Below are 24856 nucleotides of genomic sequence, written 5' to 3' on the forward strand. Positions count from 1 at the left end.
CCCCACTTTATCTTTTATATTTATTAATAAAAATGAAAAGTTCAACTTAAATTCGCTATAGCAACGAGACCATGCAGTATTTTGAAAAAAAAATCTTATGTTACGGATAAATATTTGTTTATAACTGTTCGACTAATTTAATAAAGATTTTAAAGAAGGAATGATTGGTTTATGTAGTAAATAAACAGATGTGGATTGTACGTTTTTTTTATTAGTCTCACTACTTTTTTAAAAATTTTTGTGTCTTCAGAAGCTTCTAAATCTAAATTCTAAGGATCTAAATTGTAAAAAATGTGTATGATTAATATGATGTATCTTTTAATCGCAACGATCGCCAATGGGGTATTAGGCATCACCATGATTGTACTCGGTGCGAAGAAAATGTGCCAAGCTCTCATTCTCGACCCTTTTGTCTGTGATCCCGCACATGTCGTGAGGGCATTTATTAGCTTGGGGATTATCCTAGTAGGAATGTCCATCGTCGGGATCGTGGGTTTGATTACGTACAGCGAACCCTGGATTCAGATATACGCTTGTTTGATGTTGGCCCTGGCAGTGATCCAAATCATAACCGGTGGTATTATATTTCATCGGATGAAAGGCATTCGTACCGCCCTCAATAACGGACTCGAGGAAAAGTTCCAAGCCTACGCCCAGCACAAAAGCGAAATAGACAAACTCCAATCGACCTTTTTATGCTGCGGCTTATCGGACGGGGAAAAGTGGAACAATACGGATCTACCGTCGTCTTGTTGCGGCCGGGAAACAGGTATTTGCTCACCATCATCGGCCTTCAATTCCTCTTGTTCCGATAAAGTGGGAAATGTGGTCGAAGAAGGCTTTTATTTCGTAAGCATCTTCTGCTTCGTTCTAGTCATATTGGAAATACAATGTGTCGTTTTAGCCTGTTGCTTAAGCGATCTCTTCGTACTTTGTATGAGAGTCATCATGCGGTTGAAGAAGATGTCACAAGAAAGCCCAAGACGATCAACCAGCATCTCGAGAGATCCTTCTTCCATTCCAGAAAAAGTTAAGATAGAAGAAAAGAAAGAAGATAAAAAAGAAGATAAGAAAATAAGAAAGAAGATAAGAAAGAAGGTTTGAAAGAAGATAAGAAAGTAGATAAGAAGGAAGATAAAAAAGTATATAAGAAAGAAAAGAGGAGATTTTTTAAGAAAGAAAGAGCGTGAGAGCGATTCGGGGAAATCAAATCGTAAAAACACTTTGAAAACAAAAATATAAATCCTTATTAATTTGTACAATTTTATATTAAATTGAATGGAAAAAGTTATCATATGTTTACACATATTTCTTATGTTTTGGTATGGTTCGTTTGATATTTTTCTCGCTTCAGTTCGATTATATTCTTTAAATGTATTAATAGAAAATGAAAAATTCAGCGTAAATTTTATTTTAAATCCAGTGAGATAAAAATAAGTGGGCAGGACGAATGAGAGATGTGTCACTCAATCAAGTACATACTTTGGGGCCTCAACATCCTATGTGCGATATCGGGCTTGGTAGTCATTCTAATTGGAGCGATGGCGTACCTTCAGGGCCGACCCTTCAATTCGATCCTGGACGGCCAATTGACTATCATATCCAATTTGTTCATCGTCGTTGGCATTTTTATTCTTCTCAACTCATTCCTCGGTTGTTACGGAATTATGAATGGACACAGTTGTATGCTAATGGCGTACGCGGGGACGTTGATAGCGCTCGTCCTCCTGCAGACCGTCCTCGGGGTTCTGGCGTACGTCTATAAAAACAACCTGAAAAAGGAATCATCTACTAGACTAGAAAAGCATTACGAAAATTACGAAAGGCACAAACAACGCATCGACGTTCTACAACAACACATGGAATGTTGCGGAGCTCGCGGAAAGCAGGAGTGGAAAATCGAGCAGCTGCCGGCATCTTGCTGTAAATTCGATAAAGCGATTGGAAAATGCACCCGGGAAAATGCTTACAACGTTTCTTGCACCAGCCAAATTGAAAAAGTGATTGTTAAACAATTCGGCCATGTAGGTTTCACAGCCTTTGCAACAATGGTCACCGAAGTAGGTTGCTTCATTTTCGCATTTATTCTCGCTTTACGTGAATGATTTGATTTTGATCTAGATTTACCAAAGTGGATATTATAAATACAAATAGTTTACATCCATGCCTTTTTTTCTGTACAAACGTTTACTTTCGTACAAACTCCCTTCTAATCAATTAGCCTATTTTGTGTGAACATATGGATAACAATGGTCGGAGAGCAAAAATTTTCTACTTCAATTTTTTATTTACAAAACCGGTCTAGCTAGAGAAACCAACCGACCAAAATTTATGTTAGCAGATTGCTACCACATCAAGTCCTCTTTTATAATTTATCTTTTGACAGGGCAGCATCACTTTGAATTTACTGATAATCTGTAACCCTACTCATTACAATATTTCCTAAGAGTTGAGTATAAAATTGTCGAAGTATAGCTGTATACGGCCCGACATACTAATGTTAAACAGGAAATGACAAGGACCAAGGGAGAGCATAACAAAATTAGCAGTTACCTTTCTGTTGTCCTGTCGAGCATTGAAATGGGGACTAAACATTTTGAACAATTACAGTCTTACAACCGCTCTTTAGTTGGTTGATCAATAAATACAAAAACGAAGTCATACATGTGTCACGTTCAGATTTAAATGAACCGCCATGCCCCTCCACACACTCAAACAGTGAAAGGAGTAGGGGCCAAGAAAGGGCTGTTTTTCAAGTCCTAGAATAGATCCCTTTCTGGCTTGTGTGGGTAAACAGCTATTTTTGGTAAAAATAAGCATTTGGTGTGCACACTATTCAAGTAAGTTAATTTTATTACTTTGACGTCAAAATAAAAAAATAATAATTGTAATTTAGTTTTAAAAAGGTATATATTTTTATAAAGAAAAATAAAAGAAATAATATTTCATTTTAAAAGTTGTGTTAATATTTTAATTGTATTTTCTAATTTGGTGGTCAAAATTTTAATAATAATAATAATTTCTTTACCTTTCTTTATGGAACTATAAAACGAGAATCAAATTCCCTTTTAAAATTAAGGTTTGTAGATTTGAGATAGGTTTGTAATAGGATAAAAGGATTCTTTAAATTAATAATAATAATTAATAAAATATATTGTCATTTTATGTGAAAATAAATTGTAATTAAAGATTCAAATTTAACAAACATTTGGTGTCATAGTTACTTTGGTTTAAATGAAATATAAAAGGTGCCTGATCGATAAATGAAATAATTGTAGTCAGGTCCGATCGTAAAAAAACTCTGGGACCTGTTTTCGATTATCCGAATTCAGGGTTGGGCCCAACAAAAAAGAAGAAGACACGCTATATCACACATGGATACAAACAAAGGAAATGAAATAAAAATCAAAACCAAAAGAACAAGCTGTTGTACAAAACCCTAAAGTTTGACGACTGATGTAAAATCTAATGATTTGATTCTCTGGCTTTTACTATTTTTTGTTTATTCAGGTGATAAATAAAATTAACAATTTCATAAATTTCAGTGAACCAGAGGAGCAACGTGCTTGATCCCGATCGTTCTCCTCTTGCTTTTTCTCGATGATTTTGTCTGTCGGAGTTCTCCATCAGTGATTTGGGTGTGTTGTGTCGTTTGTGCCCAGAAACGCGGCTGACAGACCAAAACTACATAGACACCCAGTAAGTCCAGGATCATCGGGTCTACAGGTCCAACTCCATCATTTTGTGGTGTCTAGTTAATTAAACCACCACTTCTAAAAACAGCTCAAAATCCTTACTATGATGCCATTCGGTAGATCAGTAATTTGTGTTTGTTTAGTCAGTCATAAAAAATTGAATAATAAGGTATTGGTAAGTACAACCATCCAATAAATGTTGATATGAAGCCAATTAGCCATATATCCCACTAATAAAAATAAACATAGCAATAGCAACAGAGAATTAAATCCTACACGTCCTACACGAGCCAGGGTTTTCAACCAACCCTTATGCCCTGTTTAAAAAAGTGGATCGGTTATTTGTTTTTGTTTAGCCATAAAAAATTGAATGGTGAATAATTAAATAAGTTTTTTATTGATTACTGTTGAGCCTATCACTTCTCGCAGGCCACCGGCAATTCCAGCTTTTGTAATTAACAAGAATTGCCAGCGGGCCTCGAGAATCACCACCCTGAGTGATGGCAGTCCGGAATCAGACCTCGTTCTTATCCGTCCAACCGCCGAGTTTGGGCTCTAAGGACTATCAACAGCAATTTCAACCATCAACGCAATCACTTCCTAAATCCATTCACTCAGTTGGAATTTCTCCATCACCCATTCCACCTATTATATAACTAATTTAATTGAGGATCGATGCTCAATATTCCGCCACACCCTCTCACTCTACACACTCACGCTAGTAAATGCAAGACATTAAATTCATGTATATATGTTGTAAATTAATTACAATAAAACAACCTTGTTTCCTTCAAAAATCGGAACAGGGAACCCAAATACTAGCTTCCAAGAAGAATTCTCATATAGGATAGCGTTCCTACACGCTCTTTATATAGAGCCAAGTAATGTCACCTTTCAATTAAGTGGAATACATCGAGCAAGCCAATTTACATGTCGGGCACATCGTGTGAGGATGACACTTCTTCTACGAGTCAGGTCCTCCGAGGGCCACCTATCGAGTGTAAATCAGTTTTTTATGATATTTTATGATTTTTTATTGACGAACTTGTTAAATTGTTAAATTAGCACAATTAAATATCAAAATATAATACACCAAAAATTTGTTCTGATATTAATAACGTACAAATTAAGGGGAAAGCAGAACGAAGAAGTATTATGTTAGTTTCATTTTCCTTTGAAGCTTTTGTACATTCGATCATTTCAAATCATAAGTTCAGAAAGCAAAGTTGTTAAAGTGTCACCTCCTTGCATTATGTACTTGACACCTTGGTACCTCCTCTTCAAAAGATAAATGTCTCCCCTTGCCCGCCCTGGAAACTACGTTAACTTAGAATCTCTCTAAACTTGACTAAGTTTCTAAAAGAAAGCACCCCGCCTGAGATATGCAAACAGGAATTCCTTAAACTGTACTTCTCTACCACAAAGGCGATTTTCGTATTTGCCGACGTCTACAAGAATTCAATGGTGTAGGAGCTACCTTCGTAAGCAACTCCAGAAGTTATAAGATTGCTCTTCCTGCAATAAGCTCGTTGCGCTCAATAAAAGTTTGAATATTGTTTGCCCTCAAAAAGGGTTTAATACACTTAACTAAATTAATTAATTATATAATTCTCTATGCGCACTATCTTGTAAACTGGAAGACAGCTAAGGTTATAGTATTAAAAGATCTGACTCTTCAAAGCAGCTATCGCCCTTTTTCTCTTCTGTCGTGTATAAGCAAGATAGTTGAGTGCATTATAGTGAAAAGGTTGAACACGTTTATAGAAAATAACGATATCGTTTCAAATAAACAATATGGCTTTCGTAGGCATCATTCTACCGTTGCACAATTTGCAAGAGTGACATTGTAGAACACAATTATAACCTCAACAAGCATACTGGGATGGCACTAATAGTTGTTGAAAAGGCGTTTGACGGTGTGCACAGAGGTCTTTTTTTAAGCTACTTAGAGAATAAGGATTCTGGTTGGACTCCTGACAGGGCAGAAGGCACATACACCGGATAGGAGTACAGACAGAAGAAACACTATGCAGATACTGCCAAGAAGAAGAGTCCGCAGAGCATTCTATGATTCTGTGAAGGTTTATCTAGGTGCAGGTTCTTGCAGCAAGGATAAGAAAAACCTCAAGCAAGATCCTACTCTAAGGAACCGCTGGCAAAGCTGCGGAGGCTGATTAATAACTTGAAGCTGGCCAGTGAGTTATAAATAACAGAGGTGCACAATAGATCTATTCAGATCGAGGTGCAGTAGGCCTTGTAACCACATCTTTTGTCCTATCCCTATCCCTATCCATACTTAAAGAATAAAAATTCCATGTAGTAATTGGTAAAGCTGAATCATCAGTAAGACCTATCTCAGTTGGGGTACCCCAGGGACCCGTTCTAAGACCTATTTTATTTAACATATTTATAAACGATTTAACTAAAACGAAAACTAAATATAGTTATGCATTGTACGCAGATGATACAGCATTCTTTATATCGTCGTACAGAATAGAAACCATTACCAACCATCTCTCCATAGTTCTCAAGAAATGCTTCTAATACTTTCACAAATGGCGGATTTGAATGACCCAATGAAACTAAAACCGAAGTTATATTGTTTACGAAACGCAGGCCAAACGTTAATAGATTTGTTGGTGTAAACGGAGGAATACTCCCTTTGAAAAAAGAGATAAAATATCTAGGGGTAATTTTGGATTCAAAATTAACGTTCACTAAGTACGTTAATAAAATGTGTGACAAGGCATTGGGTACAATCTGCAATTTATGCTCTCTCTTAAACAAGAACTCAAAGCTTAGCACAACAAATAAAAATTTTATTTATTATCTTCACATTAGATCAGTATTACTGTATGCTGTTCCGGTTTGGTCAAACACGTGTAATACTATTTTAAGTTACAAATAGTCCAAAACAAGTGTCTCAGGTTGATTGGTTCCTTTCCTTGGTAGAATCCAGGAGATTATTTGCATTCCATATTAAACTTTGCCAACGTATCAAAACAAGTTTACATTGTTACTAAATGTTTTGTTTCCTCCTGTGTAAATAATAGCCAACCACATATTAAAAGTATTGTAAACTATAATTTAATTAATTAATCTTTATGTAAGGTATTGGTACCCACAACCTTCGGCTAAATACGCCGCTGCTCTTCCACTTGACTATCCTGACAGCTCGTGATAGAGGAGCAGCGTATTTAGCCGAAGGTCGTGGGTTCGAATCCCGCTCGTGACACTGACTTTTTTTATCTCAACCAATACTTTACATAAAGATTAATTGAAAAAAGCTATTCGGTCAATCGGACCACGAACTCTAATGGACTATATTTAAGCTCATTACAATACAAAAGATATAAAAATAAGCGTTTAAAACATATTCTCTTTTAAGGAAAATCTTAAATTATGTTAAGGTTTTATATTTTATTTTTTTACTTTTGAAATAAATAATTCTTTTTAAATTGTACAACTTTATTAGTCGATACTAAATACGCAGGGAACTGAAACATCTGAATCACATGTAGGGTTCCAATCTTTGTAGAGGTCATACAGGTGAAAAAAAGACTAAATGCTGGGTTCACAGCGCTTTCGGCACCTTATAGTGCCATCATCAGGATTTCCCAAGGATGAAGAAGACGATTAACATGGAAAACTATTGCACAAGCGTTTTGGGTTTAAGGTTAACCACCATAAAACCAGCATAATACATTTTTGTCGGTGAAAACAGACATCTCGCTAAAAATTAATATGACTAAAGGTCCAACTATTTTTTTTTTTTTTTTTTTTGCTCTAACAATTTCTTAAAAGTACTTTTGTGGTCACAGAGAATATTTACAAAAATTGCTTTCTTCACTAATCATACTAATCATAGCAGTCCAACCGGAGGCGACGGGGTTCGTCGTTCTCTATTTCTCATTAATTTTAATCCTTTGTACATAGCTTTAATTTTAGTTTTAAATACATAAAAAAGCAATTTTTATCTCAACCAATGCCTTACATAAAGATTGGTTAATAAAAACTGTAAACTTATATGATTTTTTTTCTATTTTATATTTTTCACACGCAAACATTATATGAAAACCGTAATTTATGATCATCTGACAAAATGCAAACAAAAATTAAAATCAGATTATGTTTTTTATTGATATTTTTTATAACACTAGTTAAAAGACGTACTTGTTAGTCCCCTTAGACTTGTATTTGAAAGCGGAGTTGACGAAGAGGAACAGGGATATTATGACGATGAAGGAAAATGTAAGATGGTAAATACTTGTCGGTTTGTTTGGGGAAATTACGAGAAATCTTATCCCGAAACCGAAACTCATACTGACGTTGAGAAGGCATAAAATAACGGTTTTACATTGCGGTTGAGACTCCAGATATATAAATGAATAAAAGTATACGTTCACGACACACTCTGCCAACGCTAGGCTGAATATTTGCAGAAAAACCCAAGGTTTCGACAATTCGGGGAATTCGTGGACTGGAAAACTATGCACATTAACATAGGACGGATTATCCCTGAATTGTCCGGGGTTCGTCAAAATCATTAAATACATGGTGCTCTTCCTGAATCTAATTCTGTTTGGAAAATGGAAATGAACCAAATTGGGTGCGACTCGTATTGCTATTTTGTAGAGCCCCTGAGGTATCTGAAAAAGGGTGGAGTTTTTGTCTACAAATCGAATTTCATTGCTCCTCTTCATGTTATAAAACCAAATCACAAAGTTACCGGGATTTTCTTTCGTATTCGGCGATGCTAGATGAACTTTGGCCATTTTATTCTTCTCTTCGTCGACCGAGGCCGAATCCGGCGAGTCTTTCAAGTCCAACATCGTGAAGCCGAGTCCGGAGATCAAACACGACTGCATCCTTCCTAATTCTGCCATTATGTTGAACGTCTCGTTAGTTTTCGAATAGGTATAATACACGTTCAATTGCGTTGACGACGTCTTGTTTTTCATCACTATGTTCAAAATGCTGAGGAACGCAAACCCATCGATTTTTCTCGAAGGGAACCACGAAGAACTGACGTAGATCGTTTCCTCTCTCAAGTTGTATATTCTTAGCTGGGCCGAACGAGCGGACGATTGCGTCTCACGAATATGCGACTTCTGTTCCCGGATAGCGAAGGCCATTAAGCTTGTCGCGACGAGGACGTACACGATGCCCATGAGATGAAAGTGGGTAACAAAAGTTCTGCATATCTTCATGAACGCTATTAAAATATACTCCAACGTTAAAAGGATGGCGATGGAAAAGCAGGACGTCAGGATGTGTGGATCCATTTCGGGAAGCAGCGCATGCACAAAGTCGGCGGTTTGGTCTTGATGGTACATACAAGTGAACAACAAGACGGCGTATGAAATAGTGAACGGATTGATTAAAACGATTAAAGTCACGACGTTAGAAAAATGTTTGCCTTCTTCGCTCATTACAGGTCCACTATTAACCAATTGAAATTTTTCCACAGAAGACGGGCGGCGGTAATTGCGTATATTGATTTTTTTACTACTGGTTTTGTACCATTCGATTAAGTAATTTGTGACAGCATGAGGCACTACCTGTTCCGAACGGATCATCTGCCTGCAATTCACGAGCATCGCCACGATTGTCAAGTGTATGGCCAGACAAACGAAAGATAGCAACAGGAAGTAGCTGAAATCGAACACCGTGATGACTACACCGATGATATAACCGATTATCTTCAGAATTTCGAGTTTCGTCAAGTATCTGCGGAGGAAACCGTTGCTTCTGTATGAAGACACTTGTTCGACAGCAATTATCTTCCAGATAACGCTAAAGGCGTGAGTTAGAGTTCCCGAATAAAAAATTATTTGTGCCATCGTAACATTTAAAGGCCCCATTTTAAACAATCTGCTACTTACTCCTGAAAAAAAACACACAAGTGGTGGCAATGTAGCGATACCGCCAGCAATAAACAATGTCTGTTTCGCTCCGATGTAATTATCCGAAATGTAGGCGTACACGAGAGATATCCAAGATACCAAGAATAGGTATAAATTAAACTGCGTTATCCCTTCGATATCTTGATTGGCGAAATACCATCCGAATTGTTTTCCTGCTTCTGCACAGAATGTTACTACAATTTCTGAAAACGGTCCCATTATTAAAAAGCCTCTCATGAATTGAACTTCTGAAGAATGATCAACTTCGTATATTCTTCCAATCATTGAACCTTTCTGAAATTTCATTTTTACAAATCAATGAAGCCAAAATAAAATATCATCAAACATATGGTATATATGTTTTGTTTTGTCATTCTTTTTTTTAATACAATATACATATATAAATATCAGAAATTTAGCAGCTGATCCTGCAGGAAGGAATCCAGCATGTTTACCAAAAATTAAATAAATAAATAATGATTCATTTGTATTAAAAAAAGAACCCTTCTTCAAACAGATCAGTTATTAAATCATTATCAATTATATCTGTCTTTAGTTAATAATAACTATTGGATTAATAGTAAACTTTAGTCGATATGTACCACATTACTTTATTTAGAATTCTAACTTGGATTTGGTACCAGACAATGTTAAAAAGACTATGTTCTCAAACTGGTACTACCAGGGCAAATTTGTTAGCCAACTTAATCACAAGAAAAAAAAGGTTAGTACCTACTGATATATATACACATATATATATATATATATATATATATATATATATATATATATATATGTATATGGTAACGACTGATACATTTAAATTTCTCTTCTCCGGCATAAAAATAACAAGCAAAACCTTTTGGTGGCAAAACTGGTATCAATAACAGAATAAATGTATACAATGTGGAAGAAGCAGTGTAATAATATAAAGCATAATCCACCACAATTTTGGGGAATTGGCGCTATGACACAACAGATCTTTTTTTAATTTAGAATTACCTTGTGGAATCACACAATATGAACAATTACTATTTGGTGACAGCAGTGGAATGGAATCGCACAACATAATTCTGAACAGCTGAGACCCCAATGGGAATCATATGGTGAAATCCTCTAAAATTTAGTGGTTAGGTGGTTTACACAACACAGCAATGGGGTCATTCAGCAAGCTTCCCTACAACATGTGAAAATACACAACATAACCTCTAAAAAAATTAATGCTAGCAGTGGAAACTTACAATATAATTCCTAACAATTTGGGTAAATTGATAGGATCACACAATTTAACTTCGGTACAATTTGGTGGTACATTGTGGAATCACACGGCATAGCCTACAAAATTTGGTTGCAGAAATGAAATGCAATGGAATTATTCTACATAATCCCTAAAAAAATTTGGGGTATAATGTATTGGGTTGTTTCACTTGAAATGTCCGTTTCCAAGGTAAAGGTTTTTTTAGTAAAATTAATATATAAAGACAAAATAATTTTATTGGAAGTATTTACCTTCATTTTCTACACATTTTGCCCATGCATGCATGGCCAACTTTTTTATGCCGGAACTGAAGAATTCTTAACTTTGAAAATATGTAAACAAAATCTGAAAATGCTTTTTGAATTTGAATATCATTTAGAAAAAAATTTTGGCGAAGTTGTCTAAATTCCAAAACAGGTGAAAATCTGTTGGAGACAAGTCTGGAGAATAACGTGCATGCTAAAGAACTTTGTAGCCAAGCTCTTTCAATTTGTTTAGAGTATGTTTTGAAACATGAAGCCTGTCGTTGTCATGTAGGAGTGTAGGACCTTCCGACTTAACAATGCAGGTTGTTTTTTAAGTAATTTTTTATGCTTTTCATCAATTTCCTTGCAGTACGGTGTAGGGGTAATGGTCTCACCTCTAGGCAAAAAGAAGTAGTGAATAATTCCAGCCATAGACCACCAATCACTGGGTCACTATCAATTTTTTAGGGTGTAAATTTGGCTTTGGCATTTGCCCTGGTCTTTTATAGTTGTTTAAATACTGCCCTGACCAATGCTGATTATATGCAATCCATTTTTCATCACAAGTGATTATTCTTTCAAGAAAAAGCGCGGCTTTTTGCCTAGCAAGCAACGAAACGCATGTCTCAAGGCAATTTAACTGCTGTCGCTCAGTGAGCTCATGAGGGACCCATAGATCAAGCTTTTTGGCCTTTCCTGTGCCTTAATTGTCTTGACAGCTGCCCTTGCATTTAGTTGTGCTGCTTTTGATTAGTCCGCTGACTGTTTTGCAGTGGTTTTCTTCCACCTGAAGCTTAAGGACATGTTGTCAATTAAAGTTGGTCTTCCGTGGAGCTCATTTTCCAATTGGTATTCCCTTCCAAAAACAGCAAAAAAATGGCGCAAATGGTCCATTCATTTACACTCCCTTCCCCAAACACCTTCCAGATATTTCGTGCAGCCTCAACTAACCGAATGAGCGATTTTAAACTCGTAAAGGAATATTTCAAGAAAATCTCATGTTTGAGAGTGTGAAGGTATACCAAAAGTGTGTAATAGTTTGGGGAGCTCATCAATATAAACAAAAGTGGAGGATTAATAACTCCTTATTATTAATATGCATTAATTATACATACATTAATAACTTAATTATATATACAAATTTGTAAACAATTGGAAGAATCTACAGAAAACTTAATTTCTGAAACTATAAAATTGGACATTTCATGTGAAACAACCCAATTTTATCGCTATAAACATCGACAATTTTATTATATTAGCAGAATCATACATACACTCTAATGATTTGATGGCAGAGATGGAAGCACATAATACAAATATCAACAATTTTGTGATACTAGTGTATCACACGTGACTTCTAATGATTTGATGGCAGAGATGAAATCACATAACACAAATATCAACAATTTTGTGATACTAGTGTAATCACACATGACTTCTAATGATTTGATGACAGAGATGGAATCACATAATACAAATATCAACAATTTTGTGATACTAGTGTAATCACACATGACTTCTAATGATTTGATGGCAGAGATGGAATCACATAATATAAATATCAACTATTTTGTGATACTAGTGTAATCACACATGACTTCTAATGATTAATTTTGTGATACTAGTGTATCACACGTGACTTCTAATGATTTGATGGCAGAGATGAAATCACATAACACAAATATCAACAATTTTGTGATACTAGTGTAATCACACATGACTTCTAATGATTTGATGGCAGAGATGGAATCACATAATACAAATATCAACAATTTTGTGATACTAGTGTAATCACACATGACTTCTAATGATTTGATGGCAGGGACGGAATCACATAATATAGATATCAACAATTTTGCGATAGTAGCAGAATCAGGTGGCATCAGTAGCTGCAACTATTAAGGAGTTGGCATGGCACTCATCAGTGTAAGGCAAAGGTCCAGCGGCCCTGCCTTCAAAGCTGACATACTTACAATTTTTTTTTTCAAAAACACCAACACCCCAAGGGTTGATGACTTCTGTTGTTGAAAACCATTCCATAACCAACACTTTCACATATTTCTGTTTGCATTCATTCAGGTTTTCATGTTGTCCCTTTTTATGTTAAATAATGAATTTTAATTGTCATTATGATGGTATTTCATTTCAAAAACTATATAAGTCAATAAATTTTCGGTTTTAAATCGATGACAGTGTGGGTTATTTTAATTTAAAAAATGCAATTAATAGCTGTTTATTTAATAATATTTTATAATATATATAGATGGATATTGTTCACTACTGCAACTTATATATTTACAAAACATAGCAACTTTTACTATTACAAAAATATTACTAAAACATAGTCAACATAATATAGGAAAATTTTATTTTTCATTTACAGTATTTAAAATAATTAAATTATACTGTAAGTACAACACAAGTGTTTTTAACACACTAACGAGTTTTAGCCAAAATAATAAATAAATAAATACACTTGTAAAACCTATTTACATAAACCACAATCATTTGGTTTATTTTGTATAACAGTTTCAAACTAACCATCAATAAAAAGAGAAGGTAATTTTATTATTATGGAATTTCTTTGGGAACTTTGCAACATTTAAAAAAAATATATATGTATCAATAACAACATTCTAAATTATACTCGGTCACAGTTATTATTGACTATATACGACTTTCGCGACTGCTCTATCACAGAAAAAACATTTCAAATAGTTAATTGAATTTTTACAGAAGTTCAAGATCGCAATGACGTATTTCAGGAAACTTTGTCTAGAAACAAACAAAAATTCAATTATAAATTTGTTGCATTTAAACAAATGGAAAAAAATGAATGAACCAATCTCACCCTAAGTTTCATCTCTATCCGATCTATTTCACTCCCAATGTTGTCTATAATGCATTCGCTGTGTCGCAGAATAAATGCTTCCAACTCTTCAACATTCTTAAACCCTTTCACTTCCTGAAATTTGTATTAAGAATTTGTTATTTATCAAAAAAAATATATATAATAAAAAAATGGGTACCTCCAGCATCGCTTGTAAATCTTGATGATCCAAATAAGATCTGGCCAATTCTCTTCCATCAAAATCTAGCTCAGCCTTGTATCTTTTATAAAAGAAAATTAATTATAAAATAGTATTATGTAACTTATAATATATAAAGTTAATTATAAAAATGTAAAAGCTTAATTCCAATATTATTTGTTAGTTTTTCTTCTTTAATTTAAAAAAATAAATAATTGCTATTTTTCAAATGCAAGAATATCCTTGTGAAACATCATTCAATTTTTCTGTTAACAATCTTACCTTATTAGAGAATTCCCCATATCAATCCCTTTAACATCATGAATTGCTCTGATCATTACGTCTTTTTCAAGCTCGGCATTGATCTTTTCTAAAAGTTCTTGTGGAATCGACCTTAAAATTATCAATTATCAAGTGAAATTCAAGCCATATGAAGATTAAACAGGCAGAAATTACCTTCCGACCAATGCAGCAACATTGGTATAAATAATAAAAGAGGCGACGGTACCAAGTAACCCACCGATTATCAAAGAACCAATCGCGTCGGGAACATGTGACTGATAAACGGATGTAAGCGCCATGCAGCAAGCCGCAACGCCCACACCTAAAACTGCAGCAATATCCTCAAAAAGGACCACGTTGACACTCGGGTCCTGACCTCTAAAAACTGAAATTACGTTCTTTTAATAAAAACCCAAAAAACATTAAAATTTGTCTGATATTTTGACATGAGCTTAACCATATTCTTGAAAAGACATTCCACTTTCTTTAGCACCCTTTTTGATGGAATTAATTGCGACCATAAGCGTAGCACCTTCTGAAACCAAGGAACCAGCAAGAATGCAGAATGCCTGAAGTAAAAACAATTAATTAAGAAACAATAAACCCAAAAGTTTAATTTTTTTATTACCCAAAAATAAGACTCAGTAGGCTGTGGATTTAGTAGGCCTGTAACTCCATGGTATAAAGACAAGCCAGTCCCTACACAGAATATACCCACTCCTGATATCAGTGATGCCACATATCGCATATTTGAATATCCGTACGGGTGGGCTGCATCAGCTCTCTAAAACTACTCATCTAAAGTTTGGACTAATTAAAATGAAATGGTATTCAACTGAAAAACCGTTATTTCACCTGAACGGACTTGTGAATTCCGAAAGCCAATATCAGCTGATTTATGGTGTCGGCCAACGAGTGAATACTCTCCGAAAACATGCTGTGCGACCCTGTGTACATCCAGGCAAGCAGCTTGAAGAGGAAGTTGCTTCCATTTCTACAATTAAAGAAATTAAATTTGATCAATAATTAATAACAATCAAATCTATATAACTGTTTTTCGTAGCATAACAGAACACTTTCAAATATATAACTACTCTTCGAACATTTTCAAAATTAACAATCTAAAATAAAATAAATTTTTTAGATTAAAAAAAAACCTTGCCACTCTTGCTGTGATTATAAATTTCATTAACACTTATTACAAAAAATTCTTTTAAATTAAAACTAGAAAGGAATTGAGTTTTTGTTTTTTAATTACTCACATTGTGATCGCTGTAAGAACGACTTTACCAGAGGAACCAAAAAGACCAGCTGTGTTCCTCAGGGCCATTTCTGTCTGAATACTGACTTCCCTTCTATAATCACGTAATCGTCTTTTGTTGGAAAACATACCTTACAGAAATAAATAAAAAATTGCAATAAAAGAAAAAATATACAAAAATGAAATAATTACTTTGTACATAAAGCTTTCTTTCAAGCTCCCTTTTTAAAAGTTCCTTCATAAGGTTTTCTTTTGAACCCCAGACTTCGATCGCTCTAAAATGTTGAAAAATAAATTAAATCTTTAAACCGCCTTTAATGGAGCTGCTCCTCCTCACTTGGCTTCAACGTCTTTCCTCCAGAAAACGCTGATTGGCGGTTCATTTTCATACGGAGATCTCCTCTTAGTCGCTTTGAGACATTCGAGGTCCTTGGGTTTTAAAGCGAAGTCTGACATCGCTTTAGCCGGCGTTATAAAATTCCGTTCCATCGAGGTGGCAGTTAGGTCTACCCGAATTCTTTTCTTTACAGCTGAAATTCACGCAACGGTAATTTTAAATATTTTATAAATCTAAAAAAATAAAGTAGCAGAATTAAATCTGCAATGTTGTATAGACAACAAAAGTCAAACTGAAACATAAATAAATCATTTAAAAAAAGTTAATTTAAAGCATAACAATGAAATATTTCTAACAAAGCTTGCATGCAAAAACCCAAAATTTATTTATAAAATGCAATCTATTTATTTTCTGTTTGGTTGCTATCAGTTCAGTTTTATACATAAAATAATTGTTAATAACAATAATAATATACATATTTATAATACATAAAAATGCAAGAAAAACTATTATTCTTCACAAATTGAATTAGAAAGAAAAGAACAGATAAACAACAAAGATTAATTTTTTTTATTATTTTGGCCTTTGAAATACACTTTAACTTAGTTTTGCTACCATTCCTAATGGTCAAAAACGTTACAAAAAAAAAAAAAGACTATGTTACAATTGGAAAAATCCAAGAAATAATCTGAAAAATGATTGTGCAAACATACTTTTGGAAATTAAATATTATGTCATAAAATGTTACACAGGATAAAACAGAGCAATATGGAAAAATGAAGAAAAAAAGTTTTCTGTAAACCAGTGATTCCTGAATTGATAAAACTCTGACCGATGGTAACCATGTTACACCAATGGATCCATAATTTTTAAAAAATAGAGTGTGTGTGTGAGAGAGAGAGAGTGAGAGTGAGAGAGAGAGAGAGAGAGAGAGAGAGAGAGAGAGAGAATAAGAGAGAATAAGTAGTAAAAGGTAACCACATTTCTTCCTAGAAAAACCAAGCACGAGCATTCATCCTCCACAACTGAACTCTGCGCAGCTGTTCAAAAGTTCCTAAGCTGTGTTTTAGAAATATAGAAACAAGCAATTAAGTGGCCACAATGCAACCCAGGGCATGAGAGGGTTGTATGAAATAAACAGGCTGATAAACTTGCAAAACAAGGTGCAGCACTCACTCTCGTCAGGCCAAAAACAAAATTAGGCCAATGACAACACGCAGCGGTTTTAACGAAGTTTTTATCACATCGGGTTTTCCAGGCTTATGAACAAGCAACAAACAATTCAATGAATCGTTGGGTCCGTAGAGCATGCACTGCCACAGAGAAATAATGACAGATTATCAATCCCATGCTCTTTCTATTTATATTAATGTTAAAAAGCCCAAAAGTATGTATCATATGAAGAAACTCCCACGTGTGTCACAATGCAACAACTCAATGCCAGGCGTTTTCAAAACTAACTCTCTGTTTCAAAAGTGACAGGTGGTATGCACCGTTATGTGTCAGCATAATGCTAAACCTATGGATGATGCACCGACTATGGTTTTCTCGCGATAAACTATTTGGTCAAACCTGCTGCGTGTGTCATTACCACATTTATTTTATTTGTTATTAAAAAATACTGGTCCACCCTGCTCTATGCAAAAATGTAAAAGATATGTCAACTCTATATAGCTGAAAGAGGAAAAATATAAATTTCAATCTTACCATCAGAGATGAGAAAAATATAAAGTAAAAAAAAAATGCAAATTTAAAATTTATAATATTAAAATATTAACACACAAATATCAGGTTTGTAGAAATTTTTGGTGAATAGACAAAATTTGTGTTTGTCGACAAATTTGTCTATTTTTTTAATGGCTCTTTAAACAATGTAACCTATCTCCTGCAACTTTTTTTTTTTTTTTTTTGGCAATGCTGTCATTTACACCAGCCTTACCTTTTTTCAATGGTTTCGCCTCTTTGGGCTTCTGACTTTTTTTCTCATCCTTCTCCACCGGCTTCGGTTTTTTCCCCAAAACGACACTAGCCTCAATTTCCTTCACCGATAAGTTTAGATTCGCTTTAACATCGGAGATCTGCTCTTGTTTCCCGGTTAGATTGGATTCGCTTATTACCGTCGTCTGACTCGTCTGTTTGCTCGGAGTCGTGCTTTCGACAGCCGGTTCCATTGTTTTCAAATCGCCTGAATTAAATATTGGCCAACAAAAACAAAAATCATAAAAGCAAAGGAAAAGTATGATTAAAAATATCATTAAAATTAAACATTGACTAATATAAACATTTGGTTGTATTTAATTAAACAATAATAAGTTTCTAATTGAAATTGTAATAAATAATATCTAGTTACAAAATGATCTGCATGCTAATTTTTTTTTAACTTTTAGTTTCCCTACCAAAAATTTAAATCCAATTGAGTTTTTAGAGTACCCCTTCCAAATATGCATGCAACAGGCAATGTCTCTACAGCCCTCACTCATTCCTGCTGCCAGGAAGCAATACAATTTATAAAAAATGTGTTTGCATTTATGTAATGAGAGAGAGAGGGGTCAATGGCATCTTCCCTTACTTAGGTTAGTAGTATATACTCTATATTGAAACACTGGACCAAAATGTGTATAAAAAAGAATGAAAGTTTTAAGAATTAGTGAGAAAGTGAGTGTGAATACATCTGTGTATTTATCTTATTATTTGATAGAGTTGGGCCAAAATGTGGTGATTATTGATGGTAGGGGGATTCACAAGACACAAGGTCAAACCACAGATGGCCATCAATTAAAATGAGTAGATCTAATCACAATAATAACAATTACAGATATAATGTAGAGATATAGACATCAAAAACTTCAAAATTAAACCGCTCATACCTCCTTCTTGTGACCGATATTTTAACACACTTTTCAACTACGAGGCAAGCCCTCAGAAAGTCCTGTCATTTTTTGAAGTGGGGAAATAAATAGTAAAAATATAGTTTATTGGTCCTCTTAATGAGATGAGGCCGTTTTTTAATTTCTTAAAAACTTTTTTTACGGGAAAAATGTTATTATTTTTGAAAGTCATAAAATAAGTCAGCTCTGATTTAAGACTTTGATTTTTAAAAATGTCCTGCTGAAGTCTATCGTCAAGAGCTCTGAAAATGTGACCATCTGATATCAACAGACCTGGAGAGTATGGAGGATTTCCTCTTAATTTTTGTGGTTTTTGGGCCTGAAGGGGCAATAAAGGTTTTTGATAAACTAAGCCTGAATTTAAATTTTTAAGTTTTATACCGTACCAAATTTGCTCATTACGTCACTTCTGGGTCAGTTGACTTGGAGGCAAAAGCTCACTGTGAACCCACTAATTTTGGCAGTCCAGAAAAGAGTAAAACTTGGAAGGATGTCAGGCTTAGGAAATTTCCTAGGTTCATTAACAAAGGAAATCCATTAATATGACCATCTAAAATTATTGACCCATTTTTTAATATAAATAAAAGAACTGGTTTAAGTGGGAATTTACTGGCACATCCGATTTGATATAGGCAATTCCAGACCACAGAAATGTGGTAAGATTGTGGTGGGAAAATGTGATAGGGATCTGGTTTAAATAAATCTCTACCTTTGTTCCGTCACCATCACGGAATCTAAAAAATCATCGAACACCGAGCATATTTTGTGAGCAGCCTCAGTCGCTTTTAAACTGGTGCTTAAATAAGTCAAAATCAGAATTAATTAGCATAGTAATACATTATAAAGAGAAACATTTTGTGTTTACTCTAAAAGGTCGCATAAACCACACACTGAAGAACTGATTGAAAAATCCTTTACTGGAACAACAATTTCTTACTGAAGATGACATCAAGTTGAAGTTCAAGAACAAGACAGACCCAGCAATCAGTGTCATCAGTTCAACACGTTCATCCACTCACAGACCAATCATCGCAATCAAAAACACTGAAGCTCAAATTAAGAACAAAAAGATTAATTTATAAGATGATGGGACTTTTCTGAGGGGCTGGTTATTATAAAAACTGGTCAATTATTAGAATCTATTGTTCTATGGCAATTATCTAATTTGCTAGTAATGATGTGCATATAAATAAAAAAAAAAAGCTTCTAAACAAAAATCTGTGAACTAAGGCTAGTTTTAACTGTAAAATAAAAGTTTAATAACAATTTATTTTAAATTGTGCAAATCTAATTCCAGTGTAATAATCACGTTTACTTGTTTGTAGACAAAACATTTGTTTTGTTATTAAACCATTTTTAGTGGCTTTCAGTCAATGTTTTAACAACATTTAGAAATCAGATACAGTGGAGCCTCGCTAATGTTTGCCTAATCACAACATGTTTCAGCTGAAGGAGAATTTTTTGTTTTAACTTTTTTATTTATTTTTTGTACTTCACTGGTATTAATTGGTCAGTGATAGTGGTATTTTTCATTCTAAACTCTAGCACTTCCATTCTTATATTTTGTTTTCTGGAGTCTGCCAGATGACGGACTGTAATTTGGGGATGTCCAAAACATATTTGTCTGCCTTTCCTTGATTTCTTCTTCCATCAGGTAAATTATGACTTCTTGCCATAGTCAATGTAGGGTTTCAACCAATAATTAAAAACTGAAGAAGGCAAGAAGCTGAAACACGTCTGACACACCAATATGATCGGTAACAACCAAACTACACTGTCACTTGTCCATCTTTTCAAAAGCTTACTGCTTATATTTCTGTCTGTAAATTCCTTAATAAAGCTTAATAAACCAGATTTGTTTTACTGCTTGTTCTGCATCAGCAGAGGTAATAAGACAATTCAAATTTATGCTAATCCTAGTCGCAATTTTCGGACTAGCTGGACTCCACTGTACCTAAATCAATTCCATTCATAAATCAGACAGACCATCTTGGACAATCACAATGCGAATTTTAAACATTAAAAACAGTATTGCATGTACACAGGGTGTCCTGTGAACAGAAATCGATATTTCAGGAGGTAATACTGCATGCCAAATTGGAATGTATGTCTGAATCTCCACAGTATTTGACGAGGTGCAGGTTGCCATAACGATTAAGGAGTTGTCATGGCAACTCACTACTGTAAGGGTTCATTCAACAGCCCTGAATTTAAACCCAACATATTCACAAATTGGCATTTTTTCCAAAACAGCAGCTACCAGGGGGTTGATATTATGTTTGTTGTTGTAAACCCCGTGAAAATAAATATAAAAAAATAAATAAATTTAAAAAATGAATCCAAGACATTTCTTTTCAGGTTGCTTGAACATTTCACAACTTTATTCCATGTCCCCCTGAATATCATAAAATCTTAACACTAATGTAAATTGGATTTCACCAGTGGAAAGAGCCATTGGTGAAATCAATTTATAGTTAACATTTTATAAGATAATGGGGGAGTTTAGAGATAGGGGGATAGGGATAAGTTGTGAAAGTTTGAACTGATTGTGATTTATATAAGCTCAAATCTGCACATACATGTAGAGTTGAGCCTATGATTTCTCGCAGTCCACCGACAATTCCAGCATTTGTGAAAATCACCCACCCTGCGTATTGGCAGACCAGGGTCACACCTTGGTCTTATCCATTCAGCCACTGAGGTTGGGCTCCAGGAGCTATCAACATTATTTCAGCTCTCAATACAATCAGTCTCTAGATCCATCTTAAATGTCTCTTTTCTATTTACAAGCCACTCAGTCATAGAGTACTTGATATTCCTCCATCATCCTTTACACCTATAACTAACTGACCTAATTGAGGGTCAATGGGGTATTCAATATTTCGCCAACGGCCCTCTCACACTGTACATTCACGCCAATAAATACATTCATTCTCAAACCACACTAGAGACATAAAACTATCAATACTATATACAATAAAACAACCATGTTTCCTCCAAGAATCAGAACCAGGGACCAAAACGGTGAAGCAGCCTGAAAAGTGAAATATCCTGGGTAAATCCGAGATTCAGACATTGTGGATTTTTTAGCTCTATTTGACATGCATGATTACCTGTTTACATATAATAAAATAAAATATTTATATCTGTTCATAGAATACCCTGTATACATACCCTTGTAGAGCAAACAGACACTATTTTCTAAGAGGAGACAGAGTGATCAAGCACCAGACCAGTTTGCAGATTTGGCAAAACTTTTACAAATGATTTTGACAAATTCATGCTGAAGATACACACCCTTCGATACGGCCTCTTTAATCATGTCCACCGTCTTGCTCTCCATCGACTGCTGTGAGGATGCAGCAGCTTTCTGCTCCGGCGGGCTCTGCGGAGGCTGAGTGGAAGAGTTCCTCACGCACGGAAACTTCCTCACGCCTCTCGAACGTGTCACGTTCCTCGCCTGGACTGATAAAATTATGTGGAACGTTAATGACGTGCATATTTGTCAGGAAACGTTTATACTTACCGACGGTGAGGCATGACAGCGGATCCAAGTAGTTGTAGAACTTGAGGTAGAGGCATTTCGCGACCTGATTTGACCGTGGTATCATCACAGCAAGATGGTTGTATGCGGTTCCGAGAGTGAAAACGTCAATCCGCACTCCTCTCAGATCCGATTAAAACAAATCGTGAGGACGGATTTTAACCTTTTTGTTTAAAACTAATCCTATCCTTTTAACGTTTATTAAATAGGGTTCAACTGTATTTAAATTAAAACGGATTGACGCGTTTGTTAACTGGCTCTTGAGTGTTGCTCTAAATTATAACAGAGAGGATGAGGTTACTCAACTCAGTTTCCATGTTTGTTCAATCTTGCTTTTTCGTCGTCTTTCGACGTCTCCCGTCGTTTTATTTCGCAATATTTTAAAAACAAAACCGGAATCTCTAAACTAATTACATCTTCCTACATATGTACTGGTTATGTTTAAAACATAAAACAAAAAGTAAATCAGCGTTTAACTCAATCTTCATTTAACCCTAAAAGAATAATAATTTTCGCCGGGTAATTTTCATCTTGAGCTATTATCTCACAAATCACATCGCTAAAGACGTTTTACTGCAAATGAAATTTCTTCAAAATCGATCGATGTGACAGAACTCTAAAACACTGAAATTCCAGTTTTATTCTTATAAAAGAAGAGCTGTATCATCTGGAAATTGCAAAACTTTTTAAAGCAATTCCATCAAACGTCTGAAGAAAAACAATTTCTTATTAAACTACCATTATTACATACTGGAAGAAAAAAAACCTCAATTTAATTCATGTAGAGCAAAAAAAATACAATGGTAATAAATCGGTTGAATCAAAATTTTTAATAACACAAGCATATATTTAAACAATAATTATAATCCTCTGCCTATTTTTTGTTTTTACAATAAAGCCAAACCCATGGCCTTTGGACCTTCGGCAGCTGTATTAGTTTAATAAACAATCCTATCTTGGAAGTTGAGACGACTCTTGATAATACTTAACCCAAGGGGCCACAAAAATAATTCGAATTATCAAGAGAGAAAAAAAAGTTGATTTGCTTTTTTCTATGTTATTGCTCAAATTGTGCTTATATAAAACAGTAAAAATAATGAAAAAGCGTTAATAGATCAAATGTAAAATTAAACGTTGTTATGCATTATTATAAAAAAAAAAAAAAAAAAATGAAGTGGTTTATGTTTAATGTGGCTTGGCGTCGTTTCCATGATTTCTGGAAGTGACTAGTGTGAGAACACATTGATAAAACACTGACCGCAGAACATAACAACTACAGAAAATTCAAAGAAACTTTATGCTAAAAGGAAGCAAACGTGGAAATATAGAAGAATATAACAAAGAAAAGGGGCATTTTTGGCAAACACGGGAAATGGATCGATTTCGGTTAATAGCGTGCTTTTTCTCCCCCTGTTATGAAAAATAATTTGTTGAAGTAGTGAGGAGCGATCAACAATGAGGTAGTTTAGAAAAAAAAACCTTTTTCGTGTTTTTCCCGATGTTTCGAACTTTACTCCGATCATCTTCAGTGCCTGAGTAAATTACTAAAAAATGAAAAAGGTGTTTTTCTAAATTACCTCATTTTTGACCGCTCCTCACGACTTCAACAAATTATAAAACAACAGGTCACTAAGAAACACACGTTACGAAAAATATTTCGTACATCAAAAGTATCAAAATGCACAAAAATTTTTCTAATTACCGAAGTGAGCTGCTTAGGAGTTCGTATTATCAAAAAATTCGAATTAACAAGAGTCTAATATATACATTTGTTTGAATAATTTCTTCTTTTTTTTAGAATTAGATAATAAACCTTTTCTTTTTAAACGTTTTTATTTTACAACCAAACCTATTTTTGGTATGAAAAATATGAATAAATCTAAATACATTAAAATTTAAGGGCAGTGTGCTCAAAAGATTAAAAAAAAGAATCAGACTCAATCAGCATAAATCTGTACATATAAATTTTAAAATTCCTTTTCCCACTATAGATGGATGTATTATGCCATACAGCGGATGCAGCTAGATATCTGGAAATGAACCTAGATGCTAAATAATATCTAGAATTGGAACCAAATAAATATACATCATATTATATTCAATCATCTGTATACAAAAACGAGTGTGGAGTACGTTTTTCATGTATGTTAGAATATAGAGGTTGAATTTTCTTATAGTCGGGTCAAAGGAGTCAAGTAGAACGTTAAGTAATTGTGGATTGAGACATCTGTGATAATAGTTTGTAAAAAGTGCCATTTATTTATTAAAAACATTGCATTTAGTGCAAGAAATGACAAAAAGAGAGAGGAAATATTTATACATGTTGATAAGAGAAAACAATTTTAAATACTGACTAAATCTAGCCCTGAGGAAGGTGAAATAAACAGGCTTGGCCTGGTTTTATTGCAACA

General features: G+C 34.4%; 4 protein-coding genes across 7 annotated transcripts; 2 read left to right on the top strand and 2 right to left on the bottom strand.

Moving 5' to 3' along the window:
• Window positions 1–309: 309 nt before the first annotated feature.
• On the top strand, window positions 310–1034 carry LOC106661657 (tetraspanin-6-like). The gene is made up of 2 exons (XM_014385197.1): window positions 310–849; window positions 918–1034. The coding sequence occupies exons 1-2, from the start codon at window positions 310–312 to the stop codon at window positions 1032–1034; spliced, it is 657 nt and encodes a 218-aa protein (XP_014240683.1).
• Window positions 1035–1261: 227 nt separating this feature from the next.
• LOC106662000 (23 kDa integral membrane protein-like) lies at window positions 1262–2164 on the top strand. The gene has a single exon (XM_014385797.1). It carries the CDS (start codon window positions 1458–1460, stop codon window positions 2103–2105), a length of 648 nt encoding a protein of 215 aa, XP_014241283.1. The 5' UTR covers window positions 1262–1457; the 3' UTR covers window positions 2106–2164.
• A 5646-nt stretch (window positions 2165–7810) lies between these two features.
• On the bottom strand, window positions 7811–11621 carry LOC106661994. Of its 3 annotated transcripts, XM_014385785.2 has the most exons (3): window positions 10843–11028; window positions 10604–10778; window positions 7811–9895 (listed from the first exon to the last, which is right to left on the bottom strand). In XM_014385785.2, exon 3 carries the CDS (start codon window positions 9884–9886, stop codon window positions 7856–7858), a length of 2031 nt encoding a protein of 676 aa, XP_014241271.1. In that variant the 5' UTR covers window positions 9887–9895; window positions 10604–10778; window positions 10843–11028; the 3' UTR covers window positions 7811–7855. The 3 variants fall into 3 exon arrangements, with proteins under 3 accessions (XP_014241271.1, XP_014241269.1, XP_014241272.1); XM_014385783.2 differs by lacking the exons at window positions 10604–10778; window positions 10843–11028 and adding an exon at window positions 11111–11621; XM_014385786.2 differs by lacking the exon at window positions 10604–10778.
• A 1702-nt stretch (window positions 11622–13323) lies between these two features.
• Window positions 13324–23116, bottom strand: LOC106661911 (zinc transporter 9). 2 transcript variants are annotated; one of them, XM_014385658.2, is made up of 14 exons: window positions 22428–23116; window positions 22199–22366; window positions 17953–18198; window positions 16014–16206; window positions 15869–15951; window positions 15678–15807; window positions 15271–15409; window positions 15044–15199; window positions 14873–14984; window positions 14590–14800; window positions 14416–14526; window positions 14134–14215; window positions 13956–14069; window positions 13324–13879 (listed from the first exon to the last, which is right to left on the bottom strand). In XM_014385658.2, the coding sequence occupies exons 1-14, from the start codon at window positions 22510–22512 to the stop codon at window positions 13835–13837; spliced, it is 1875 nt and encodes a 624-aa protein (XP_014241144.1). In that variant the 5' UTR covers window positions 22513–23116; the 3' UTR covers window positions 13324–13834. The 2 variants fall into 2 exon arrangements, with proteins under 2 accessions (XP_014241144.1, XP_014241145.1); XM_014385659.2 differs by lacking the exon at window positions 17953–18198 and having other exon boundaries at window positions 22428–23112.
• Between the last annotated feature and the right edge of the window lie 1740 nt (window positions 23117–24856).

The sequence above is a fragment of the Cimex lectularius genome, unplaced genomic scaffold, assembly GCF_000648675.2.
Source record: "Cimex lectularius strain Harlan isolate CLEC.00 unplaced genomic scaffold, Clec_2.1 scaffold312, whole genome shotgun sequence".
Taxonomy (NCBI): Eukaryota; Metazoa; Arthropoda; class Insecta; order Hemiptera; family Cimicidae; genus Cimex; species Cimex lectularius.